Source organism: Rhea pennata, chromosome 1 (assembly GCF_028389875.1).
Source record: "Rhea pennata isolate bPtePen1 chromosome 1, bPtePen1.pri, whole genome shotgun sequence".
Classification (NCBI taxonomy): domain Eukaryota; kingdom Metazoa; phylum Chordata; class Aves; order Rheiformes; family Rheidae; genus Rhea; species Rhea pennata.
Window position 1 is genome coordinate 148,265,328 of NC_084663.1, and position 20,793 is coordinate 148,286,120.

Here is a 20,793-nt window from a genome sequence, read left to right on the forward strand (position 1 = left end):
GAGTACCATTAGGAGATCATCGTTAATGCACCTTATAGTCAGTTAAGGAGCCAGGGCATATGTACTATATTTTCTGCCTTTTTTTTTTCTTGGACATGGTAATGTTTTGTTGAATACAGAAAATTGAGATGATGTTCTGTTAAAATGCTGTTTCAGCATTTCTGAAATTTCTTTAAAGTTTCTCCCCTTACCTTCTAGTTAACAGCTAGCTCTTTGAACTTAGTCTTTTCATTGGACATGTACAAAAAGGTTGGTAATCTCATATCCAACTAAAGAATATCTGTATAGGCGTCTGTAATTTCAGGTCTGTAGTTGTTATCTAAATGGGCATGTACAGGAATAGTATTTTAAATCAGGATTATTTAATGTTTAGTAGTGTATGATAAGAATTAAAGTATCTATCTCAAACACACTTTCAAGATGTAGAAGTGCAAGTTCTATAAACAGAGCTTGTATTTGTTTTAATTCAGCCCAGAAATTGTAATGTTTTTCCCTCTTCCTTCCCTCTCCTTTGGGCAAACTTAAAGGACAGAGTCTTTCAGTATATCCTCATGGAAGTGTTACTAAAACTGGTTGGGAAGGTGACCTTATGCCATCAGAGTCATGGTAGGAAGTCAGCCAAAGGGCTGCTTCTAAAGCCAGCTTGGGTCAGTGGCAGCTTGCAGCTAAACAGTTTTGACATTGCTTTTGCCAAAATTTAGAGTAGGACCTGAGGGATATTTGTCGCAGTAGGTTTCCTTTCCCTGTGCTTTTAAAAGCAAATTCTGTTTTGTTAGCGGCCAGTAGTTGAGTGCTCAGGTTTCAAAGACCATGTTCAAAGGAAGTGAAAGTTTTCCCTTATGGCTAGTTCTGGGCATGACCAGATCGTGTCCAGCTTTTTTGTGCCAGGTACCTTGCGTTTCACCCACTTGGCAGGGAGGCTGAAGTGATTTCTGACAGGAAATTGAAGTGATGCAGAGAAACCCCATCTCTCTGTGTGCTTTGGCGCACAGACAATAGCGCAGTTGTGCTTTGGAGATTTGACTTAAATATGCACTGGTAGCAGAGAATGTTGTTTTTTTTTTCCCTCTTCTTTTACTGATAAGTATTAGTAGATATCTATTGTAGGTGCTGAGCTAGCGATCCTGTTCGGTATTTGCTTAAGAATCTGTTCTTTTAAAGTGGAATGGATTTTGATATCATGGGAGATCAGCCCTCTTAGTCAGTTCTGAACTTCTGTTCTTTTTATCTTATTAAGTTCAGTTATTTATAATTATTGCTAAAAATTTCTCCACTGACTCAAACAGTGATGAATTTGTTTCTTTGGAATGACCTAAAGTCCAGCCATCTCCCTTGTAATGAAAATGATGCCATCCCAAGATTTGCAATACATCCACTGAATGATGTCAACAAAATGTTGTTAGACAGATAGGCTTCATATGTTTAAGAAGTTTTTGAGCTGATAAATGTGCACAGCAGTGTGTTGTTCCTTACATCCTCAGGGCAACGGAATTATTGTACTTGACATCTTAGTTTTCTTTAAAAAAAAGAGCCTGTCAAACTTGATTAGCCAAGAGGCACCTGAATATGTTGACTTAAATATAGAAATTGTTTGACACAGATGTTTATATTCAGAAATAAAAGTGCCTACTTAATCCTTTTAAAGTGCTTAAAAGTGAAAGAAGGGAAGGAGTTGAAACCTGTGAAATCCACTGTGTTCGTGTTCCGTAATAGCTGCCTTGGAGCACTTTTACTATTTTTGTATCTCTGTGAATTGAAGTTGTTTAAATGAGAGAAAAACCTAGTGGATGTATTTAGTTAGGAGAGGAGATGCAAGAGCATGGAAGCTTTGTTTCCGAGAACATACAGAAAACACAGGAGAGAAAAGAACTTAGGTCTTGTGGCAGGAGAAGATACTAGCGAACCCAGGATGAATTTGTAGAGAAGGAAGTACAATGTTGTAGTTACAAAGTGGGTATATTTAAACAGAGATCTTCAAGAAAGATATGTATTTCGTAAAACTGCAGCTAGTTAACAGACCTGGGAAGCATCCCATTTTATTTAAGTATTACCAATTCTTACTATGTGTTACCTACTTTTACTTCAAAGCTTATACCCTACCTTGGGGTCAGTATTGATCCCAGAAGACAGGAAAAGCTGTTGAACTTTTAGTTACTTCACAGACATGTAGGGTAGTCTCCTCAGCAAAGAAGGCTCATCCCATGAGGAAACAGCGTCTGTTCGGAGTGTCTTAAGATTGATAAATCCATGTCAGCTTTGCCTCAAACAAAAAATGAGGGTGATTTCATTGACTTAAATGTGAAAATAATAACCAGTGTAGTTCTTTATTGTGTTTTTTTTTGATACTGAATTAAATGTGACCATGCTTTTTTTGTCTAAATTTCTTTTTATGATTTTCAGCATATTGTAGAAAACTACAGTGAAAGTAGATGCTGTAGAGAAATTCCCAGCTGATGGCTGAACAGGAGACAGCTGGGTCTTTTAACACTTAGGGAGCTGTGGGAGGCTGCCTGTGATTTTGATGTAGGTGGAGTAACTGGAAGCTTCTGCAGAAATGCAGGAAGAGTTGGTCACAACTGTATGGACTTTTAAATGTCTTCTCTGAATTTCAAAAATACTTCCTAGAGCTGTTTTCCAGATTCTTTTCAGACTTAGGATGACTTATCAGCACCAGTTTACATTTGGATCATGCATGGAAGATTACTGTGTAACCATAGAAGCTTAGCTCAGCTCTTTTTCGTGTTTTAAGCATAGGTGCTTTTGATGTTCTGGGAGAGGCTGAGGTGCTGTTGGTCAGCCGTCATAGGCAGAGTTGTGGGCAGTACATTAAATAGAGCTTGTTTGTTGTCCCAACAACACCAAATTCTTAGCAGACTATGTTAAGAGTGAAGCTGCTTACCAAGAACTCAAGTGATTGTCATTTGAGTTTTAGCTCGTTCAGTGGGGTTAGTAGTTTCCTTCTGGCAATGTGTATGAGTTCAATGTGTTGAAGTCAAGAAAATAGTCACTTTGGTTAATACTTGAGTTCAGCAGTTCTTCAAAGATTGAGGTTTCAGTTTAAGCCCCTCTTGGTTTTGAGCAGCAGTGAGCTTCTACACCTTGCTTGCCAAGAAATGGTACGTGAAAATGGGTGTGTGTTTTTTTTTTTTTTTTTTTTTTTTTTTAATGAAGACACCCAAGAGAATAAACGATGCTGCTTTTAGGGAGACTACTGGGAAGGGGGGTGCAAGTGTCTCCTGAAGGAACACCTGCGTAGTTTTGCTGCTCAGTAATCCTTCTCTTCCCACTAGAAAATAACCCCACCTCTTTCTTTGATAACAACAAAAATAAAACTTCATGGTTTCTTTTCCCTTTCTGCAGCAACAAAGAAGAGAACGGGAAGCTCGAAGGCAACAAGAGCGTGAGCAAAGGCGAAGAGAACAGGAAGAGAAAAGACGTCTGGAAGAAATGGAGAGGAGGCGTAAGGAAGAGGAAGAGAGAAGAAGAGCAGAGGAGGAAAAGAGAAGGGTAGAAAGGGAGCAGGTGAGTCTGTGATAGATATGTGTGCAGTAGGTTTGTTTCTTCTAAATTCTAGTTTTATTAAAAAAATATAGTAAGAATGAAGAAACCTAGAGGCAATCTAATGCTGACCCTTTCATCTTTATCTCTGACAGCAAATGCACTAACGTAGACCATAGAGCTTTATGGAAAATTCTGGCAGCCTCAACAGTCCCTTGAAAAAGAGCTCTTGTTACAATACTTACTCTAAATTCAGCTCACACCCCTGGGCTTAGCTGAAACTCAGCAGAATTGGTGAAATAATCACTGGCACTTAAAATTGGTGCTAGACTTGTCTTGCTGGATCCACAGTTCTTGTGGGTTATGCCCCGTTCAGAAGGCCTCTGAGAGAAGGGCAGCTCTCTTGCGTGTCAGATTCTGGCACCTCAGATTGGTCAGAGGCTTGTTCATAAACTTTGAATATTTGGAATTTGAAATGGAACCTTGAGCTGCCGAGGGTTTTCCTTCCTTAAGTTTCTATAGTTAAATATATAATTCTTGTCTCTTAACTCTATCTGAAGTCATACATATATAATAATGTATGCTGACTGAGGCAGCTAGTATATCTTAAGTTGCATCAGTGTGCCCTTGAAACATTGAAAGAACAGGTGAGGAACCTTTGAAACTGTGAAATTCAGCTGCCATATCTATGCATGAAATCTGCATGTTTTAAAATCCTTTACAAACTTTAATCAGAGTAATAATTATGGTGCATGTATTGCAAAATGCTGATCTCGAATAAAGGGCCAAAATCTGTTCTCCTAGAGACTGATTGCAAATTTACCAGAAACTTCAGGAATACTGATTTTGGCCTGATGTATGTAATTTTTCTGTGTAAAATCATAGTATTTGATAACATTGATGATCATGTTGCTAGGGAAATTTTATTATGTATGTGTATGTTTCAAAGATTTTTTGGAGTCAAAAGAAAAGAAGACTAACCAATGGGAATAAATGTATGGAAAATCTCCAATTACAGCACAGCAATTTGCTTTTGGGCAGACACCGGGTATTCCCCCAGCTGCTATTTAATCTGTTGAAATGCTAATTACGCACAGTGCCATTAATGACAAATGGTTAATTGATGTGATCAAACTGAGCCACTGTGAATTTTTTATCCTTTTTGTAAAAGAAAGGAATGACACCTCCCCTCCTAGATTTTTTTTTTTAACACAAGCTATGGATCAGACTGTGTATAACGACAATGTAGTGTATATCATCAGTCTGTCACAAAATTTTCTGTAGCTCCCATCACTGTACCACTGATTCATTAATTTCTTTATGCATACACTGTAAATGTGTGCGTGTGTGTGTGTGCTTGTGTGTGTGCGCATGCACATATTACACATTTCCATTAATTGCATGATAGGATGTTACCAGCTTGGGTATGGTGCTTCAGAGTTTGAGTTGTTGCAGGGGGTCAGGTGAAGCAGCAGGCAAACGTTTCGACCTGTTGAGGATGCAGGTGAATAGATGGTTAGATCGCAGGAGCAAATGAGTTTGGCCTAATATCTGTTTCCTGGTGGATGTTTGTTTGTGTCATAACCATCGCATAATTCAGCAAGGCTGGCAGTGTACGCTCAGGAGAAGCTTTTTGGTGAGGGCGGCAGGGGAGACGGCAGGGCAGGACTGAGCTGCACTTGGTAGAGCCCCTCTGGGGAAGCTTGCACCAGGTCTGCCTACACTAAGCCCGGCTCTAGCTGTTGCTAACAGTTCATCGCACCAGTGCAACAAACTAATGTTTAATATAACTTGCATGTGACTTTGTGTTGGCTGTGTTGAGTCAGACTTGCTGTGTTTTAACTTTCAAAACCTTCAAGTGCATTTTGCTGCCTCTTGAGATCACTTCCAAAATACATAAACGAGCTCTGGCCCACGCCAGCAACATTTGCAGGAATCCAAATTTCAGACCCGGTGGGCCAAAATACGATGTTTAGGTGACAGGACTTCCTAAATTATTCTGTAGGCACTAATCAATCCTGAAGTGCGTTTCTCGTTAAAGCTGAACTGGGGAAGTAGCGTGTGGTGTTCCACCCAGGGGGTTCTGATGCATTCCTTTTGAATAAATTTATTGCTGGGTAATTTCTATGTGACAGGAGTATATCAGGCGACAGCTAGAAGAGGAGCAGCGGCACTTGGAAATTCTACAGCAGCAGCTGCTCCAGGAGCAGGCCATGTTACTGGTAAAGCACTGTATCTGTTTTGTTCAGTAGCTATAGGATCCATTTATCTGGCCAGTCCTAGGCTTCCCTTAGTTGGGCACAGCTGCACTAACAGTATGAACAAAGGAGCTTGATTAAAAGGCCATTTATGCTAGTGTCGTGGGCTGACAGGCACATACGAGAAGTGCTGTATGGTCACACTGCTTTCTGGGCAGTAAGAGGAGGCTTTATGTTAAAGTGGAACAGTTCTGGTTTGGTGGTCAAGTTTCTGAACAGACCTTGGCATTCAGTGAAGAACTAGAGTGCTTATGTTGCAGATCAAAAGCACACATGATATGTAAATCTACCCCGAGATACAATGGCCTAGTGTTATTCTAAGTCACTGCTTTATGAACTTTACACTGGATTTAGTATAAATAACTCTTTTTTCTTGTAATAAAAATCAGTTTTGACGTAACTCTCCTATCATGTCAAGCTTAGCAGTACACTCTCAACTTTCCCAACACGAGACACATGCCATTTTGGTATAACTTAGCTCTTGGTTACACTTAAACAACAAAATAAAAAAATGCAACAGCAACCAGAAAGGTGCATTTTTAACGGGATGGATAGGGACACGTCTGCCATGTGTTCAGTGTCATGTCTTGAATTGCTCACGCATTCTCTCAAAGGAATACAGATGGCGAGAGATGGAGGAGCATCGGCAGGCGGAGCGGCTCCAGCGCCAGTTGCAGCAGGAGCAAGCCTACCTCCTGTCACTGCAGCACGATCACAGGCGGCAGCAGCAGCAACAGCAGCAGCAGCAGCAACAGCAGCAGCAGCAGCAGCAGGAAAGAAATAAACAAAGCTATCATACCCCTGAGCCAAAATCCCACTATGAGCCTACTGAAAGAGCACGGGAGGTAAGTTGTGTGCTTGGAGAGGAGGTCTGCTGCCTGTTCCTCTGTCCCTGTCTGTACATGGGATTGTGATTCCATTATAGTACAGTTGGAGGCCAAAGTGTCACTGATAAGGGGCGGGATACTTATAAATGTCAGTCACAGATTTCCAGTCCCAAGAGGTATTTCGAATGCTTCTGCTGCAAGTGCCGTAGTGCAGAATTTTTAAATTTAAAGGTTGAAAGAAATTCTGTAACTGTGCCAACTGAGAGGAACTGATTTTGGAAGCATCACATCACACGCTTTTTCCTGGGAAGCAATGGTGCAGTTGGTGAATTGTGTTTCTGGCAAGTCCTGAGGACTGGAAATTATGAGGCAGAGGGAAAGCACACAGCACCTGTTTACAGATTTACTGCTTTCACCCGTGCTCTTGGAACTTTACTTCTCATGAATACAAACCTGAGTTTCATTCACTTGATTTTTGTTTGGAGTGTTAGGTATTCCTTTCTAGAGCACACCCTGCTCTTACAAAACTCTCTGAGACCTTTTTGGATTAAGGGCACATCAGAGCGCTCTTTGTCTCAATGAGTGGTCCTCAGTCTTCACTGGTCTGTGGGTAACATTGCTAAGCAATTAATTGCCTATGATGTATAGCTGGCTTTCTTTCAGTGGCCTTGTTCTTCTGCTTCTCTTAAGCAATAATGAAGCACCATATTGCCCACAAACCACTAGACTGGGCAGTACTTAAGAGTACAAAGCTCTTAATGACTTTCATTGCCAGCATACAGGAACTAGGTAAATACATTTTGGAACAAGAAAAAAAAATCCATGGAGGTGTTGAGCATGATAAAACAATTTTCAACCCACCTCTATCCAATAGTTGTTCATAGCTTTTGAAGTATTGCTTTTTTGACATGGTAAACACAAATTCATTTTCTTACAGATGCTTTTGTCCGCATTCTTCAAAAACTTATTTTTGTGATCTCATGCATTCCTCTTGGGTGAAATATCCGGTATATCTCTTCTGGAAAAAGTTCAGACTGGTCCAGCAGGCGCACACATGGAATCAGCCATTGTGTATTAGTTGCAGATTCTTGGCCAATCTTTGTGAAAGTACAGTGCCAATCCAATGCTCTTGTCCCGTCCGTTAGTGGTGTTTCTGAAGGCTGGTTTTGGAAGGATGCAGAACTATCTCAAACCTACCTTTTCCATTTTCCTTTCAGAGTTGGAAAGGGGAGAGGCTCCTGAAGGTTTGGTTGTGTCCTTTAGCAGAACCACTAACTCTTCTTCTTCTTCTTCTTCTTCTTTTCTTCTGTGTCATCTTCCTATTCTGTTATAAGTGAGCTAGCTGAAATGAACAAAGTGAAGGTAAAGAAAAATCATGATATTAGTCAGATCTTCACAGAGAGAGCTGTGTAATATTTTACCTTAAAGAACTGTGATAGAAGTATCCAAAATATCTCTGTGCTTGGCAATGAGAGTGACACCAGTTAATCTTAAAAGTAGATGTTAATACTGATCTAATTCTTGACATAAAATAATGAATTAGACTTGCAGGAGTACTCCTGTCCAGAGAAAACCTCCATCTACTGAGGTGCTGACCATCATGATAAACCAAAGTGGGTTTTTCTGGCAGAGTAATTAGGATGATTAGGGATTTTTCCTATTCCAGACAGAAAGGGAATACAGAGGAAGGACCTCTGATATTGGCTTGGTGAAGCAGAAGGATGCTTAGAGCCTCAGCGGACTAGAACGGGGCCTGTTTCTATCCAGTAATGCCCTGGCTATCTCGTTCCCACCTTTTGCTTCTTTTTAAGAAAATACAGCTGGTGCAGTTTCTGTGCTTTGTGGAGGAAACCTCCTATCATCTATGGCTAGAGACATAAAAAGCCTACTCCTTCAGACAGAAAGACTTGGAGCTTTTCCTTGTTCTATGCATAACAACAAGACTATAGGAGGAATCTGGCCTATTTTTAAACTTTAAAGGATGGCTTCAAGTGGTGGAGTGTTGCGGTGAAAATGATTATATGGTGAAGATTCTCACCTCCTTTATTTATTTATTTTTATTTTTTTATCTCCCAAGACACGTTTTAATGCATGTAGACCTGGAGAAAGCTTGTCTGCGTGTTCCCGTAGGCAAACTATTGCTGTCCTCAAATTTTGGAAAGTAGAGGCATATTGGATTTGTAAAGGCAGCGCAGCCAATGAGTCTGGAAACCTGCCTCTGTCTTGCAACATGGGTATATAAACAGCCAGTCCCTCCAGACCATCATCACTACGGAACAATTAGGAAACAACCCCCAAACTGATTTTGTGCTCCAGGCACAAGGATTAAAACTAATCTTATGAACAGAACCTCAACATACGAAATCAGTCTGAGCTGCAGTTCGATTTTTCTTTGACACTTTATCAAAGTGCTGAAAGTATAATGTTCCTCAGTGGTAGTTCCTTTGGCAGAAATGTGCGCTCTGCCTGTTTCCAACAAGAGACTGTTGTAGGAGATGGGAGGATATTTTCTTTCGGCCCGTAGCCCCCTTCCATCCTTTCGCCTCCTTACTGCTGACTTTCTTCTCAGTGCCGTGGACTTGAAAGAGGTGAGGGTTCTGCATGGGGAGTTTGCCTCATGTTGTTCTGAGGACTGAGCACTTTCTGGTTTAGTCTTCCCCTGGAAACTCCAGATCAGTATGCAGTTGCATTGCTCAGAACCAGCTGGAAATAGGTTGATGGGGTTGTTCTCTGCAGTCTGTGAGGTCAGTGTGCAGTGCTTTGATGTCTTGGGAATATCTGATAAGAGAGAGGATGACCAATCCTACAAGTTCATACCTAAAACTGAACTGCCTACAGTATTACTGGAAAGAGAAGTGCGTCTTAACTGTTCTTGCATTGTCAGAGAGACAGGCACAGGAATTCAGTTTATCAGGTAACATACTTCCCTTTGGTTTAATAAGGTGGGTGACCTACACTAAGTGATAGCAATGGGATTTTTTATTTTTTGGAAGGTTGTTTCTAATTTCACTTACACTTTTCTATCTTCTCTGAGGAAAATTCTGGATAGTCTAGGCAGAAAGAAGCACCATAATAGTTTTTTATCAAATCACTTCACGTACTACTGCCTCTAGTAGCTTCTGTCCATATCGGTATACTTGCCGCTTTGGTGCCGTTCACTGTGTTTTCCATAGCTGGTGACAGCTACAGAGAAAAACAGATATGTTCGGCCAAACCTCAAATGTGTTTGGTCTCTTTATGGTAAAAGAAAAAAGGGTAGTCATCCTCATACTTCTACTATATGTGATTTTATTGGCTCTGGGCTTAACTTGAATTTATTTTTGCTTAGGTGGAGGAGAGATTTAGGAAAACTAACCAGGGCTCCCCTGAAGCACAGTCTAAGCAGATGGGCAAAGTGTTGGAGCCGCCAGTGCCTTCAAGATCAGAGTCCTTTTCCAATGGAAACTCAGAACCTGCTCAGCCTGCCCTGCAGAGGCCAATGGAACCCCAGGTAAATGCCGAGGAAAATCCTGGTGAGCCTGGAGGAAATGCAGAAGTACCAAGGTGTCTCCTTTGACTTCAGATTCACAGTTCTTGGCATATAGAAAGTTTTGTGCAAAGAGCAAACTTTGTGCCAAGTAGTTTATTCAGTAGATTTGCTCTTGGTCTATTTTTGCTATTTTATTAATGAGCTGATGGACATTTTTTTTTTTAATTAGAACTGTTGCATTCTATGATTATCTGTGCAACAGTGGACTGGTAGCTTAAATATTGGGCATGGTTGCAGTACACTTTTACGATTCAGAATTTGATCTATGTTAAATATTTACTACCAAAGATGATGCTCAGGAAAAGAGTGAGCTGGCTTACTTTTTTAAATTATTAGGGAAAAGCTAGCTAAATAAGTGGATTTGGATGTGATATAGTATGAGTGCTCCTTCAGAGAGATCCACAAAACATAAGTAAGAAAAGCAAGCTGGTTGTCAGTAGGCTTGCTCTTACTAGAGCTCTCTATCACCCCTGAAAAATCAAAGAGAGGTTGGAACCACTGAACTAATTTGTTATCACCATTGTATTATTTGCTAACAAAGACCTTCAGAGCATGGTGTCTGTATCTCATAGGAATAAGAGCGTGAATTTAAAAAGTAACCTTTAGCTAAAACATACAAGTAACCCATAAACTCTGAGCTATTTAGACATTAAATTAAACAGTATAGTTCCTCTGTGCCTACTTAGGAGAATTATTTTCTCCTAAGTAAGTCTGTTGGTGACAGTGCATGCTGAAACTGTTCCCGATTACCTCATTGTGACTAGATATTGCAATTCTTTTGGGCAACATGAAAAATTGAGCAGACAGGAGAGTTAGAGAAATCAGGACAGAACTTCATCTCTTACTCAGTAATTCCTGGCTTTCATTCAAACCTCTATGATTATTTCAAAATATTGGACTTGTATCTTCATGCTCTCTGTGCCAGTTACTTTTAAAGTCTGGGTCTTCTACTCACATTAAGAATAATCAGACTCTTCAACAGCTGCGTGTACAAAAACTGAGGAAATAACGATTGTATAAAAACAAATACAACCAGCCTATTGAAACTGAGATTGAAAACGAAATTTTAATTAGGTATTAGGTTTGAAAAGAGTATGTTCCTCAGTTAAGACCTTTCTTTCTCTTCAGCTTCAGAATTAATTTTTAAAAATGGGTTTATGCATGAGGAGGCAGTATGTTGAAGGATGAGTATGGATTTCAGTGGAAATCCCAATGGATTTTTAATTCTGGAGTCACTACTGTGCCTTCTTAGTATGTGTAATTGAATATGTATGTGTGTTTTTGTGTAGTTTGTATTTAAATATGTTTATATGTGCAGTATATGGTACATATATGGGATATGTATAATATGCATTATACATATGTATACTGTATACAATATATATTATGGTTTTTATATATATATATATGTTGAAATGACTGTAATAGAATAAAGGCTTTTGTGTTATGATCATCCTCCAAAGGTTTGGAACTGCATCTAGTTCCTTAATTTATTAGATAACATCAATGGCTATTGGTTTGCACGTGTGGCGGCATTTGGTGGCATTCTTTAATGTTTTACTTCTTTTAATTGGTTGTCTGCTCCAAATTTCCCAACCCATTGGTGCTGCCCTGAGACCTGGTCAAAACCCACTGAAGGCTGGGAAATAGAGCAAGACTTATGTCTTCAGTGGCCTTTGGGTCCAGCCTCACAGTGCAAATATTAGGCCCCCTTTCCTTTTGGGCACTAGTGTACATGTATGTGGAGAGCGTATCTCACAAAAGTGCATATGTGCTGTATTTTCAGTCTCTTACGTTCTTTGGGCGCTTGCCTTGCTTTTAAGTGCATTGATTTCACCCCACGCTTACCTAATGCCATAACCAATTTGTCTCTGCCCGCCCCACCTGCCTTTATTCTGTGTTAATTGGAAAGCCAGTTATACTGAGCGCATTGAATGTTTTATGTTTTGTTTTCTTGTAAGGTACAGTGGTCCCATCTGGCATCTCTCAAGAACAATGTTTCCCCTGTCTCGCGATCCCATTCCTTCAGTGACCCTTCTCCCAAATTTGCTCATCACCATCTTCGTTCCCAGGACCCATATCCACCTTCACGCAGTGAAGTGCTAAATCAGAGTTCTGACTCTAAGTCGGAGGTACCTGACCCCACCCAAAAGGCTTGGGCTAGATCAGACAGTGACGAGGTGCCTCCAAGGGTAAGGAGTAGAAAGACAGATGTATGCTATTCTTCTTTTTTATTTTTATTTAAGGATGTTATAGCCTGGGCACTGGAAAGACCATGCCATTGCAACAGTGCCGGTATTGGTATTTCAGAAGGGAAATCCTACTGTAGGTATTCAGTTAATGGATTAATGATGATCAACCTTAAGTATAATATTGAAACTTCATACAAAGTTGGCAATTATTTATAGAATGTAGCTATTACAGAGAAACAATTTGTCATGCAGAGTTAACAAATCATTACCGTACTCAGGAAAGAATTTAAAATATCCCTGAGGTTATTGCTCAGAGTTAATTTTCTTCTTCATCTGTTAGCAACCCAAACTATGAATCATACATGTATTTAAAATTGAGATGGAACTGAACAAAAAGGAAACATTCAATATATTTCCTCCTCTTCTCCCTCCCCCATCCACTGGGATTTGCTTCTTCTGAGTGTATTCTTGCTCCCCCACCAGTCTTTGCCTTCTGCTGATCCATTCCCAGGCATTTGTTTGGCTCCCCTGAGCTTATTCTCCTAATTCTCATGCTGTTTCAGCAAATTGCTTTGTGCCTCCCCTGCTTCAGTTAAAATGCCATATTCTTTTTAAATGTCTCAGTATTTGGAGAGTAGGGGCTGTGTATGTGTTTTGTGTCCTAGCTATTAGGTAGTATTGAGAATAAACGTGGGGTTCTCTTCAAAATCTGAACAGTATCCCAACTAAGGCTCTTTGGTTTTGTGGGTATTTGTTTACTGATTCTGATCTTTGATGCTCACTTGGACTTAAAATAAGTCTTGTTAAAATCTTAAATCTCTCCTGCTATAAAATATACTCTTAATTTTCCTCTTCTCTCTCTCCTTTTCATGGGTTTAACATAACCATTTTTCCCTCAAGGTACCTGTGAGAACAACGTCCCGATCACCTGTCCTGTCCCGTCGTGATTCTCCACTGCAGGGCAGTGGGCAGCAAAATAACCAAGCAGGTCAAAGAAACTCCACAAGGTTTGTAAGCCTACATGTCCTTGCCTTTCCTGTGCTGGAAGGAAAAGACTGATGGGAAGGCAGGCTTTCTTCAGGGGGCTTTTGGCATTTTTATTGGACATGAAAGGAATAAGAATTTGGATTCCTTTTCAGTAGTGATTAATATTAATTTTCCTTGGTATATCATGTGTGCTAGCAAATGCTGTCAAATTTCTTCTTACCTCTCCTTTGAGTTGTCTGCCTTATAACTTTTGTAAAAATTTCAAAATATACTGAAGATTACTGAAAAAAATGTGACCATTCATAAATATCATGCCTTTTTGTGTAACAAGTCATCTTGCTGTGGGAGTTGCCAGCAGCAAAAGTGTTTGTAAGATCTAAAGCAAAGAGATCTCAGGAACTTTCCAGCCTCTTAGCCAGAATTAGACTTTAAGAGAGGCAGAAACACCCATGAACCATGACACAAAACATTCGAGGTCAGGAAAGGGAAGGAAGGGGCCATCTGCAAAGCAGCAGAGCAAAGTGGACAGGCAGTCCCACAATCAGTCACTGGAAGGTGGTTGAGGGTATTTTGAGAGGGAAAGATAGTACTGGCTTCATGGTTTGTCCTTATGTGAGCTAATTTTAAACCTGCTCTATGCAGACTGAGAGAATCGTCTGCTTTGGCTTAGATACACAAAACAGTCCCAGATAGAAAATGGTAGCTAATACCAATTAATTACACTTTCTTTGCCATCCTAAATAAGGTAGTAGCTATTTCAAAGGGAGCCATTGCTTGTGTTGTGAAGTGCCACAGATGCTCTCAGTTCAGTGCTTGTAAATGTTCTTTCAGATCAGTTATTACCAAATACTGAGGAGAAATGATGTTTCAGTATAGAAATGGGAATCTAAAACTGAAGTGAATGACAAAAACTTTCCTTCCTACCCTGAAACAGCAATATAGAGCCTCGTCTGCTGTGGGAAAGGGTGGAGAAGCTTGTACCAAGGCCAGGCAGTGGCAGTTCTTCAGGTTCAAGCAACTCCGGCTCCCAGCCCGGCTCCCATCCTGGCTCTCAGAGTGGATCCGGAGAGCGGTTCCGGATGAGATGTAAGGCCTTCTCCCACCCCTCTTAACATTTCTGGAGTTAACTGAGTCATGCAGTACTTACTAATGAAGGGTGATAACCCTCACTTCGAAAGACCTTTGAGCATGCACTACCAAAAATGTATTAGCTTCAGCACTTTGAAATACCCCTCCTGGCTTTATGGTCTTGCTCAGGAAAGACAATAGATGTAGAAGTCGTCATGAAAATATTTCAATGTTCTCTGATTCACATTCAGTTACTGCTGCATTTTCCAAAGTGTAGACAGCCTGGTCTCCATGCTTTCATAACTCCCTTCCTCACGGGTGCAAGGGCACCTTTTGGCCCTTGCTACTATAAAGTTGATGGTTGTTGAAAGGGTGCAGACTTCTAAGGACACATCTGGGTGGAGTACTTTGGATGCTGAATCCAGGTCTTTCAGCTTGTGACTTCAACTCAACTGGCTGGTGATGAGTTAAACAGTTTGATTCACCTGCTAACTCAATCCCTTGTGCAAATGAGCACAGCATCTACAACCACTTTGACTTTACACTTGCGTGACAGTTTATTTTGACTTTGGTCATAAGTCAGCTGCACCTATGCAGGTCACAGCTTATGATGGCTTTTTGTATAGTCTTTCAGGGAAAATGTAACAGTAAACTACTGAAACTGATGTCTTGCTATCAGACGCTGAATCCTTCTCATCTATATTCCTTCCTCTGAAGTGAAATAAGAAAATGTATTTTACATTCCTGGTGAATCCCTGTTTTGTTCTGTGTTCCTTTTGGGCTCTCGATACACACAGCATCATCAAAATCAGAGGGTTCGCCATCGCAGCGTCATGAAAATGCAGCCAAAAAGCCTGAAGAGAAAAAGGAAGTCTTCAGACCTATCAAGCCTGCCGTAAGTTACGTGTACTCTCCCCTGACCCTGCTCATTTTTACATAGGCCCCTACGAAGGAAATGAGAACATCCATTTGTAATGTCATTGAGAGTGAGCTTCAGCTTTAGTTTGAGTTCATATCCATGGGCCCAGCAGTATATTCTGTGCTATACTATTGCTTGTGAATATGACAAAGCTTTGAATATGAGAATTTACTCTGCCTTGGGAATTGGTTTCTGTTCTCTCATCTTCTTCCTTTCTAACCTTTCTCTCTCTCTTTTTCAATCCTGTGCTTCCTTTCTGTGGCTGGACCAATGATAACGCATTTGACCTGAATGTATCAATGCTGTGCTGAATGGTGCAGGGAGAAGTGGTAAGACCTTAAATTGTTGCTATTTTCTGTGAATTTTTTCTGATTTTTTTTTAATCTGATTGCTGTTAAGATGATTTTAGTTCTATGTCCTGTTGTATCCATGGGATCACAGTAGGTTTTCTCAGTGTTTCCATCTATCTTCAGAACATTTTTCTCCTGCTGTTACTGCATTAGCGCACAGATCTGTCTGTTACAGCTACTTTCTTAAACAAACATAGAGGTTGTTCCTTCACTTCTGATTAGTATAATGTGTGAAGTATTTGCTATAAACTCTTTGTAGTTCAATAATGCATATGTACACAACTGAGAGCAGGGCACTGCCATCCTGCTTTGCTTACACTTCAGGTTGCGGGGAAAAAGTCAGTTTATGTCCCAAACTGTTTGACAGTCATGTATGAGCGAGGTAGCGCTAATGAATTTGACCTTTTAGATATACTTCTGAGCTGACCAAATACGCTGTGTCTTGGACAGCTCAGTAAGTCTTAGGATCTTTTTGCTATCTCAGTGCCCATGGTTCCTTGCAGTGGATGCTATTAGCCTGCAGGGTTAAGAATAATGAACTGTGACAGTGAACCATTGTGTGAGAGTAGGTCCAGGTGCTTATCTTAAGTCTTTCAGATGGCATAATGGGATAAAATAAGGTCATGGTCAAGATGGCTTGGATTCAGAATGCATGCATTTTCTTTAATATGGCAAAGGCTCCTTAGGTTTACTCTTTAGATGTTTTGATTTATCTGCAAAGGAGTATTAGTAACCATTAGAAATGAATAAGCCGAAAAAACGTACTGATTGGAGCTATGGGAACAGCAGTGTGGACTGCTGAGCAAAATCGAGCACTAAGCGGTAGCTCAGTGGGGCTGTCTTGCAAGCCTCTTCCTCTCTTGCTTGCATTATCACTTTTCTTGTCCCTCTCTCATCAGGATTTAACTGCATTGGCAAAGGAATTGCGAGCAGTAGAAGATGTGAGACCTCCACATAAGGTGACGGATTATTCATCCTCCAGTGAAGAGTCAGGGACGACAGATGAGGAAGACGATGATATGGAACAAGAAGGAGCAGATGAATCTACTTCTGGACCTGATGATGTCCGAGCAGTGTTAGTTCTTCTGTATTTTGCTTTTATTTTTCCTCTTAGAGGGTTTGAAGGAAAAGAAAGTTAGATATTTTGGCTTGTATATTAGTTCTTTCAATTGGCAACCAGTTATGAGCAAGACAGCAACATTTATGGTCACATTTTCAAACTCCGAGGGTAATGTTTTCAAAATAAAACGGAGCGTTTAGGAACCAAGCAAGCAGATAAGTCTCTTTAAGTCATTTCTGCAAATGGGAAATGAGTTTCTCAGCTCCTCAAAAAAGTTTGATTGGAAAGTTTTATTAAAGCAGGCTGAATGGTACTTGAAATAATGTCATTTCCCTCTTCTCCCTTAGATTTCTGATAAAGCGAGAAGGGATGTTTAATAATTTTTTGACTTATTTTTTGACAGATAAGTTTTTCTAGGCGGATTATGTAAATATTCCACTTTGGATACAACATAATTGAATTTTGACTGTGCCTTGGTGTGTAGCAGTAAAAGCTAGAACACAAATGCTGTTATCTCACCCCAGTTACCTCTTGCCTGGCTAATAGGTCAACGTTGAACTTGAGCAATGGTGAAACAGAATCAGTGAAAACCATGATTGTCCATGACGATGTGGAGAGTGAACCAGCCTTGACTCCTTCTAAGGAGGGCACCTTAATTGTCCGACAGGTATTGCTTTTCCTTCCTGTGCAGTGTTGCACCTTTTCTGTGCTCATTAACCCACTCACTCATTCACCCATGCTGTTTCTACATTATATTTGTTGTTTGTATTACCAAGACACAGCTGTAGTGAATTTCAGATGAGCAAGATGTTTAATGCATGCAAAGAAAAGAGTAGTCTTCACCCCTTGCTACTGTTCTGCATGCTTTCCAGTGACATCCATGGCAGCACCATGCAGATTACCTCAAAGGCTAAGAAAGAGGATGGTAGAAAAGCTGCAGGTGTGTGAAGCAAGTACCTGGAGCAAGAAAATTAGTTCAGTTTTACCGTAGAACAAAACATGGGTCTTGGGAGTGGGGCTGGGAAGGAGGCTGCAGGGAAACATTCAGGGTTTTTTTTTTTTTTTCTTCCTTGTTTTGAACCTGTAGTTGAGGGCATACTGACCACACAGGTAACACATGAACAAACACATGCGCACACACACAGAGCAAACAACTAGTACAGGGGAATGGAGAGGTAAAATGGGTGGCAAAGACAGTGAATGTGGACAGAGGTAGTGTGCTGTGTTGTTTCTTCTGATGCTGAAATGTTGCATTCTTGTGCCTGTGAAAGATAATGCTTCCCTGCTTTTGAATGAGCTCATCTGTTAATGAGCATTTTAGCTTATAGGAGTTTCTTCAGTAATCGCATTTCTGAATTTCACAACCAAATGCCAATTTCTTAATTGAGCCTGCTGGTTTGAAAATTAAGATTTCATGCTTATTGTTTTAAATAGTTAGTTGAGTGCGTTCACCAGGCGGTCCAAGTGCATATCTGTATAGCATTTAAGTTAGTTTCAAACAAAACAATAGAGGAAGAAATCCCACCCTCCCACAAAGTGTGCTTGTCTGGGTTGTGGTAGAGGACTTGCCAGCTCAGTTACTCTTCTCTTAATGGAACTGGTTGTGCAAGTCAACCACATCACCTGCGCTTTTGCCTGCCAGAGATGGTGGGAGTGTGCTGAATTCTGATAGTTCTGCCCACTTTCCCTTTCAACCCAAGCATCAAGGCATGAATTGTCAGTTTATTTAAAAAAATAAATGGAAAAAAAATGTAGAAGAGGTAGAAAGAGCGCAAGGGAGAGAAGCAGAGAGCGTGTTAGGGATATAGGCCTGTAAGCAGCACTTGAGCAAGACAAGTGTGCCTGTTTTTTCTGCAGAGTACAGTTGACAAAAAGCGTGCCAGCCATCATGAGAGCAATGGCTTTGCCGGTCGCGTTCACCTCTTGCCAGATCTCTTACAGCAAAGCCATTCCTCCTCCACTTCCTCCACCTCCTCCTCCCCATCCTCCAGCCAGCCGACACCCACCATGTCCCCACAGACACCCCAGGACAAGCTCACTACTAATGAGGTATGTCGTACACCACAGCTGGCTGCTTTCGTAGGGTTATAGCAGCATTGCCTAGTAGCTAGTTTGCAAAGGAACTCCAGCCAATCTCCCCTTGCTTTTTTTTTTTTTTTTTTTTTCCTCCTGTCACCTTTGTTCCCACCCCCAAAATAACACATTTCAGTTCTGTTTAAGAAGCCCCTAACTCTAGAGCAGCCCCACACCAAACTTGCCAGTTTACTATTTTTGCTTCCTTTTAGTGAATCATTAATTGCATGGCATTTGTTTTAAACTAAACTTGACTACTGCAATTTCAAGCCAAAACCTTTTTTTTTTTTTTTAATTCTGTTTTATTCTGGGAGCAGGCTAATTTCAAGCAGTGTGCCTCTTAAAAATCAGTGGTTAATTTTGACCTTCTCACGAAATGCTGGGCTTGTAACTATGCATATGTGAGGAGCTGCTTGTGAAAACTCACCATTTGGGAGAGGAAGCTGCCACAGAGGGATTTGGGGATTTTTAGAACTTGCCACGTGGGGTGGGTGGATATGTCAGGTGTTGCCCGGGAGGGTTCTCAAATCTGGGTGGTTGTTGCTTTGGAATGAAAAACAGGAGGAAATTTGTGTTTTTTCAAAAATGATTGTACTCTGAAAAGCAACCATGTAAAGATGACTGTGGGCTCTCCACCAGCGCGGCTTGCATCTGCATGGAGCAGCAAGGCTTTGCTGCTACGGGAACACTCTCTTGTTTTGGGTGTGACGTGGCAACGGTGCCTTCTTCTGCTCATGGGGCGCTGGTGGTGCCTGAAGGTTCATGCCCATATAGCCCTTTGCAACACAGGAAATGCACAAGTATGAATGAAGGGTGTAATTTGCCCGTTACTACCTCTAGCAGCAAGTGAGGGACCTGACATGACTTTTTCACTCCTGGCTAGGTGGCCAGGATAGTCTTTAGGGAGAATCACTTTCTTATATGCAGGGATGGCACAGGAAGAACAAACTTTATAAAAAGAGCAGAAGTGTCTGGGCATGCAAGAGCTGTGATGAGAATAGGGTGCGGTGAGCTGGGTCGGCTCAAGGCAATAGACATTTTTATCACAGGATTAAAAATGCTTGTGAAACCATGTAACACCAGGATGGGGTGTGTGTGTGGTTGGGGGGGAGGTGGTTTCCTCCTAGGAACTCAGCTAGCCTCCTTGGTCTTTGATCTTTCTAGAAGCACGCTCTTGTACGTTATATAGATCAGTTGATTGTTTTGGAGATACTCTTCCTTATTACTTTGGTCTAAGCAGTGAATAAGCAGGGTTCAGTTAACTCTGGGAGCTTGGGAAGTGGAAGCTGTGGCCCTGGCTGGTGGTGCTGGCTGGAGCTATTCATTATTTAGCTGTGCAGGGGAGTTGTGGATCTATTGCTATTTTTGTGCAGAGAGTAGAGGCTTAGATCAGAGGTTGAAGATTAGTTGATGATGAAGAAGTACGTCTATGTTTGCATAAAGCTGAGCAAAGACCCAGTTCTGCTTGAAATAACTTACCCACATGCACACCCTTTACCTATATTTTTGCTTGTCCCATTCTGCTTCAGTGTGCAATGTTGTCACTATAATGCTAAACTGGCAAGAGTTTTTAAGTCGTTCCATTTCCACTTTTAACAGTTCATTGTTTCACTTGTCTTTTTCCTTTCTTTATGTTTTTTCATGTTTAGACTACATAACTCAAGCAAGCACCAGTGATTTTATCCACTACATATTCATAGCTTCATATCACCGTTTGCTACACCTTCCACACTAATGAGCCCCTTTGTTCGATACAGGTTTAATATTTTGCTATGTCAAATAAAGGTGGAAGAACCTGCTGCAGCTTTCTGGCAAGAGGCTCAGGTTAAACCAAATAGGGAGAATGAACAGTACTGGACACTGAAACATAATCCATCGTAGAAGTGAATTCTTGATCCCAGATGTTTGAGGTTTTGGTGCACAAGCCACGAGATAAAATTTTGTAGCTTATTAAACTAGCTCATTTTAGGAAATGCTTCATAAATACAGAAGTTTTATACAGTGGACAGCTTGCAGATAAGAAAGTAGACAT

General features: G+C 40.8%; 1 protein-coding gene across 8 annotated transcripts in view; it reads left to right on the forward strand.

Annotated features, from left to right (window-relative positions):
- The window catches only part of MAP4K4 (mitogen-activated protein kinase kinase kinase kinase 4), a 165,704-nt gene that overhangs the window by 123,661 nt on the left and 21,250 nt on the right, over window positions 1-20,793 (forward strand). For 2 of the 8 annotated variants that reach the window (XM_062601611.1, XM_062601612.1), the window contains exons 13-23: window positions 3,361-3,522; window positions 5,634-5,720; window positions 6,371-6,601; window positions 9,912-10,073; window positions 12,074-12,304; window positions 13,205-13,311; window positions 14,226-14,377; window positions 15,157-15,254; window positions 16,528-16,703; window positions 17,235-17,355; window positions 18,546-18,737. In XM_062601611.1, coding sequence (XP_062457595.1) covers window positions 3,361-3,522; window positions 5,634-5,720; window positions 6,371-6,601; window positions 9,912-10,073; window positions 12,074-12,304; window positions 13,205-13,311; window positions 14,226-14,377; window positions 15,157-15,254; window positions 16,528-16,703; window positions 17,235-17,355; window positions 18,546-18,737 — 1,719 coding nt within the window. The remainder of the gene's footprint in view (window positions 1-3,360; window positions 3,523-5,633; window positions 5,721-6,370; window positions 6,602-9,911; window positions 10,074-12,073; window positions 12,305-13,204; window positions 13,312-14,225; window positions 14,378-15,156; window positions 15,255-16,527; window positions 16,704-17,234; window positions 17,356-18,545; window positions 18,738-20,793) is intronic. The other 6 variants (XM_062601613.1, XM_062601614.1, XM_062601616.1 and 3 more) reach the window with 6 other exon arrangements.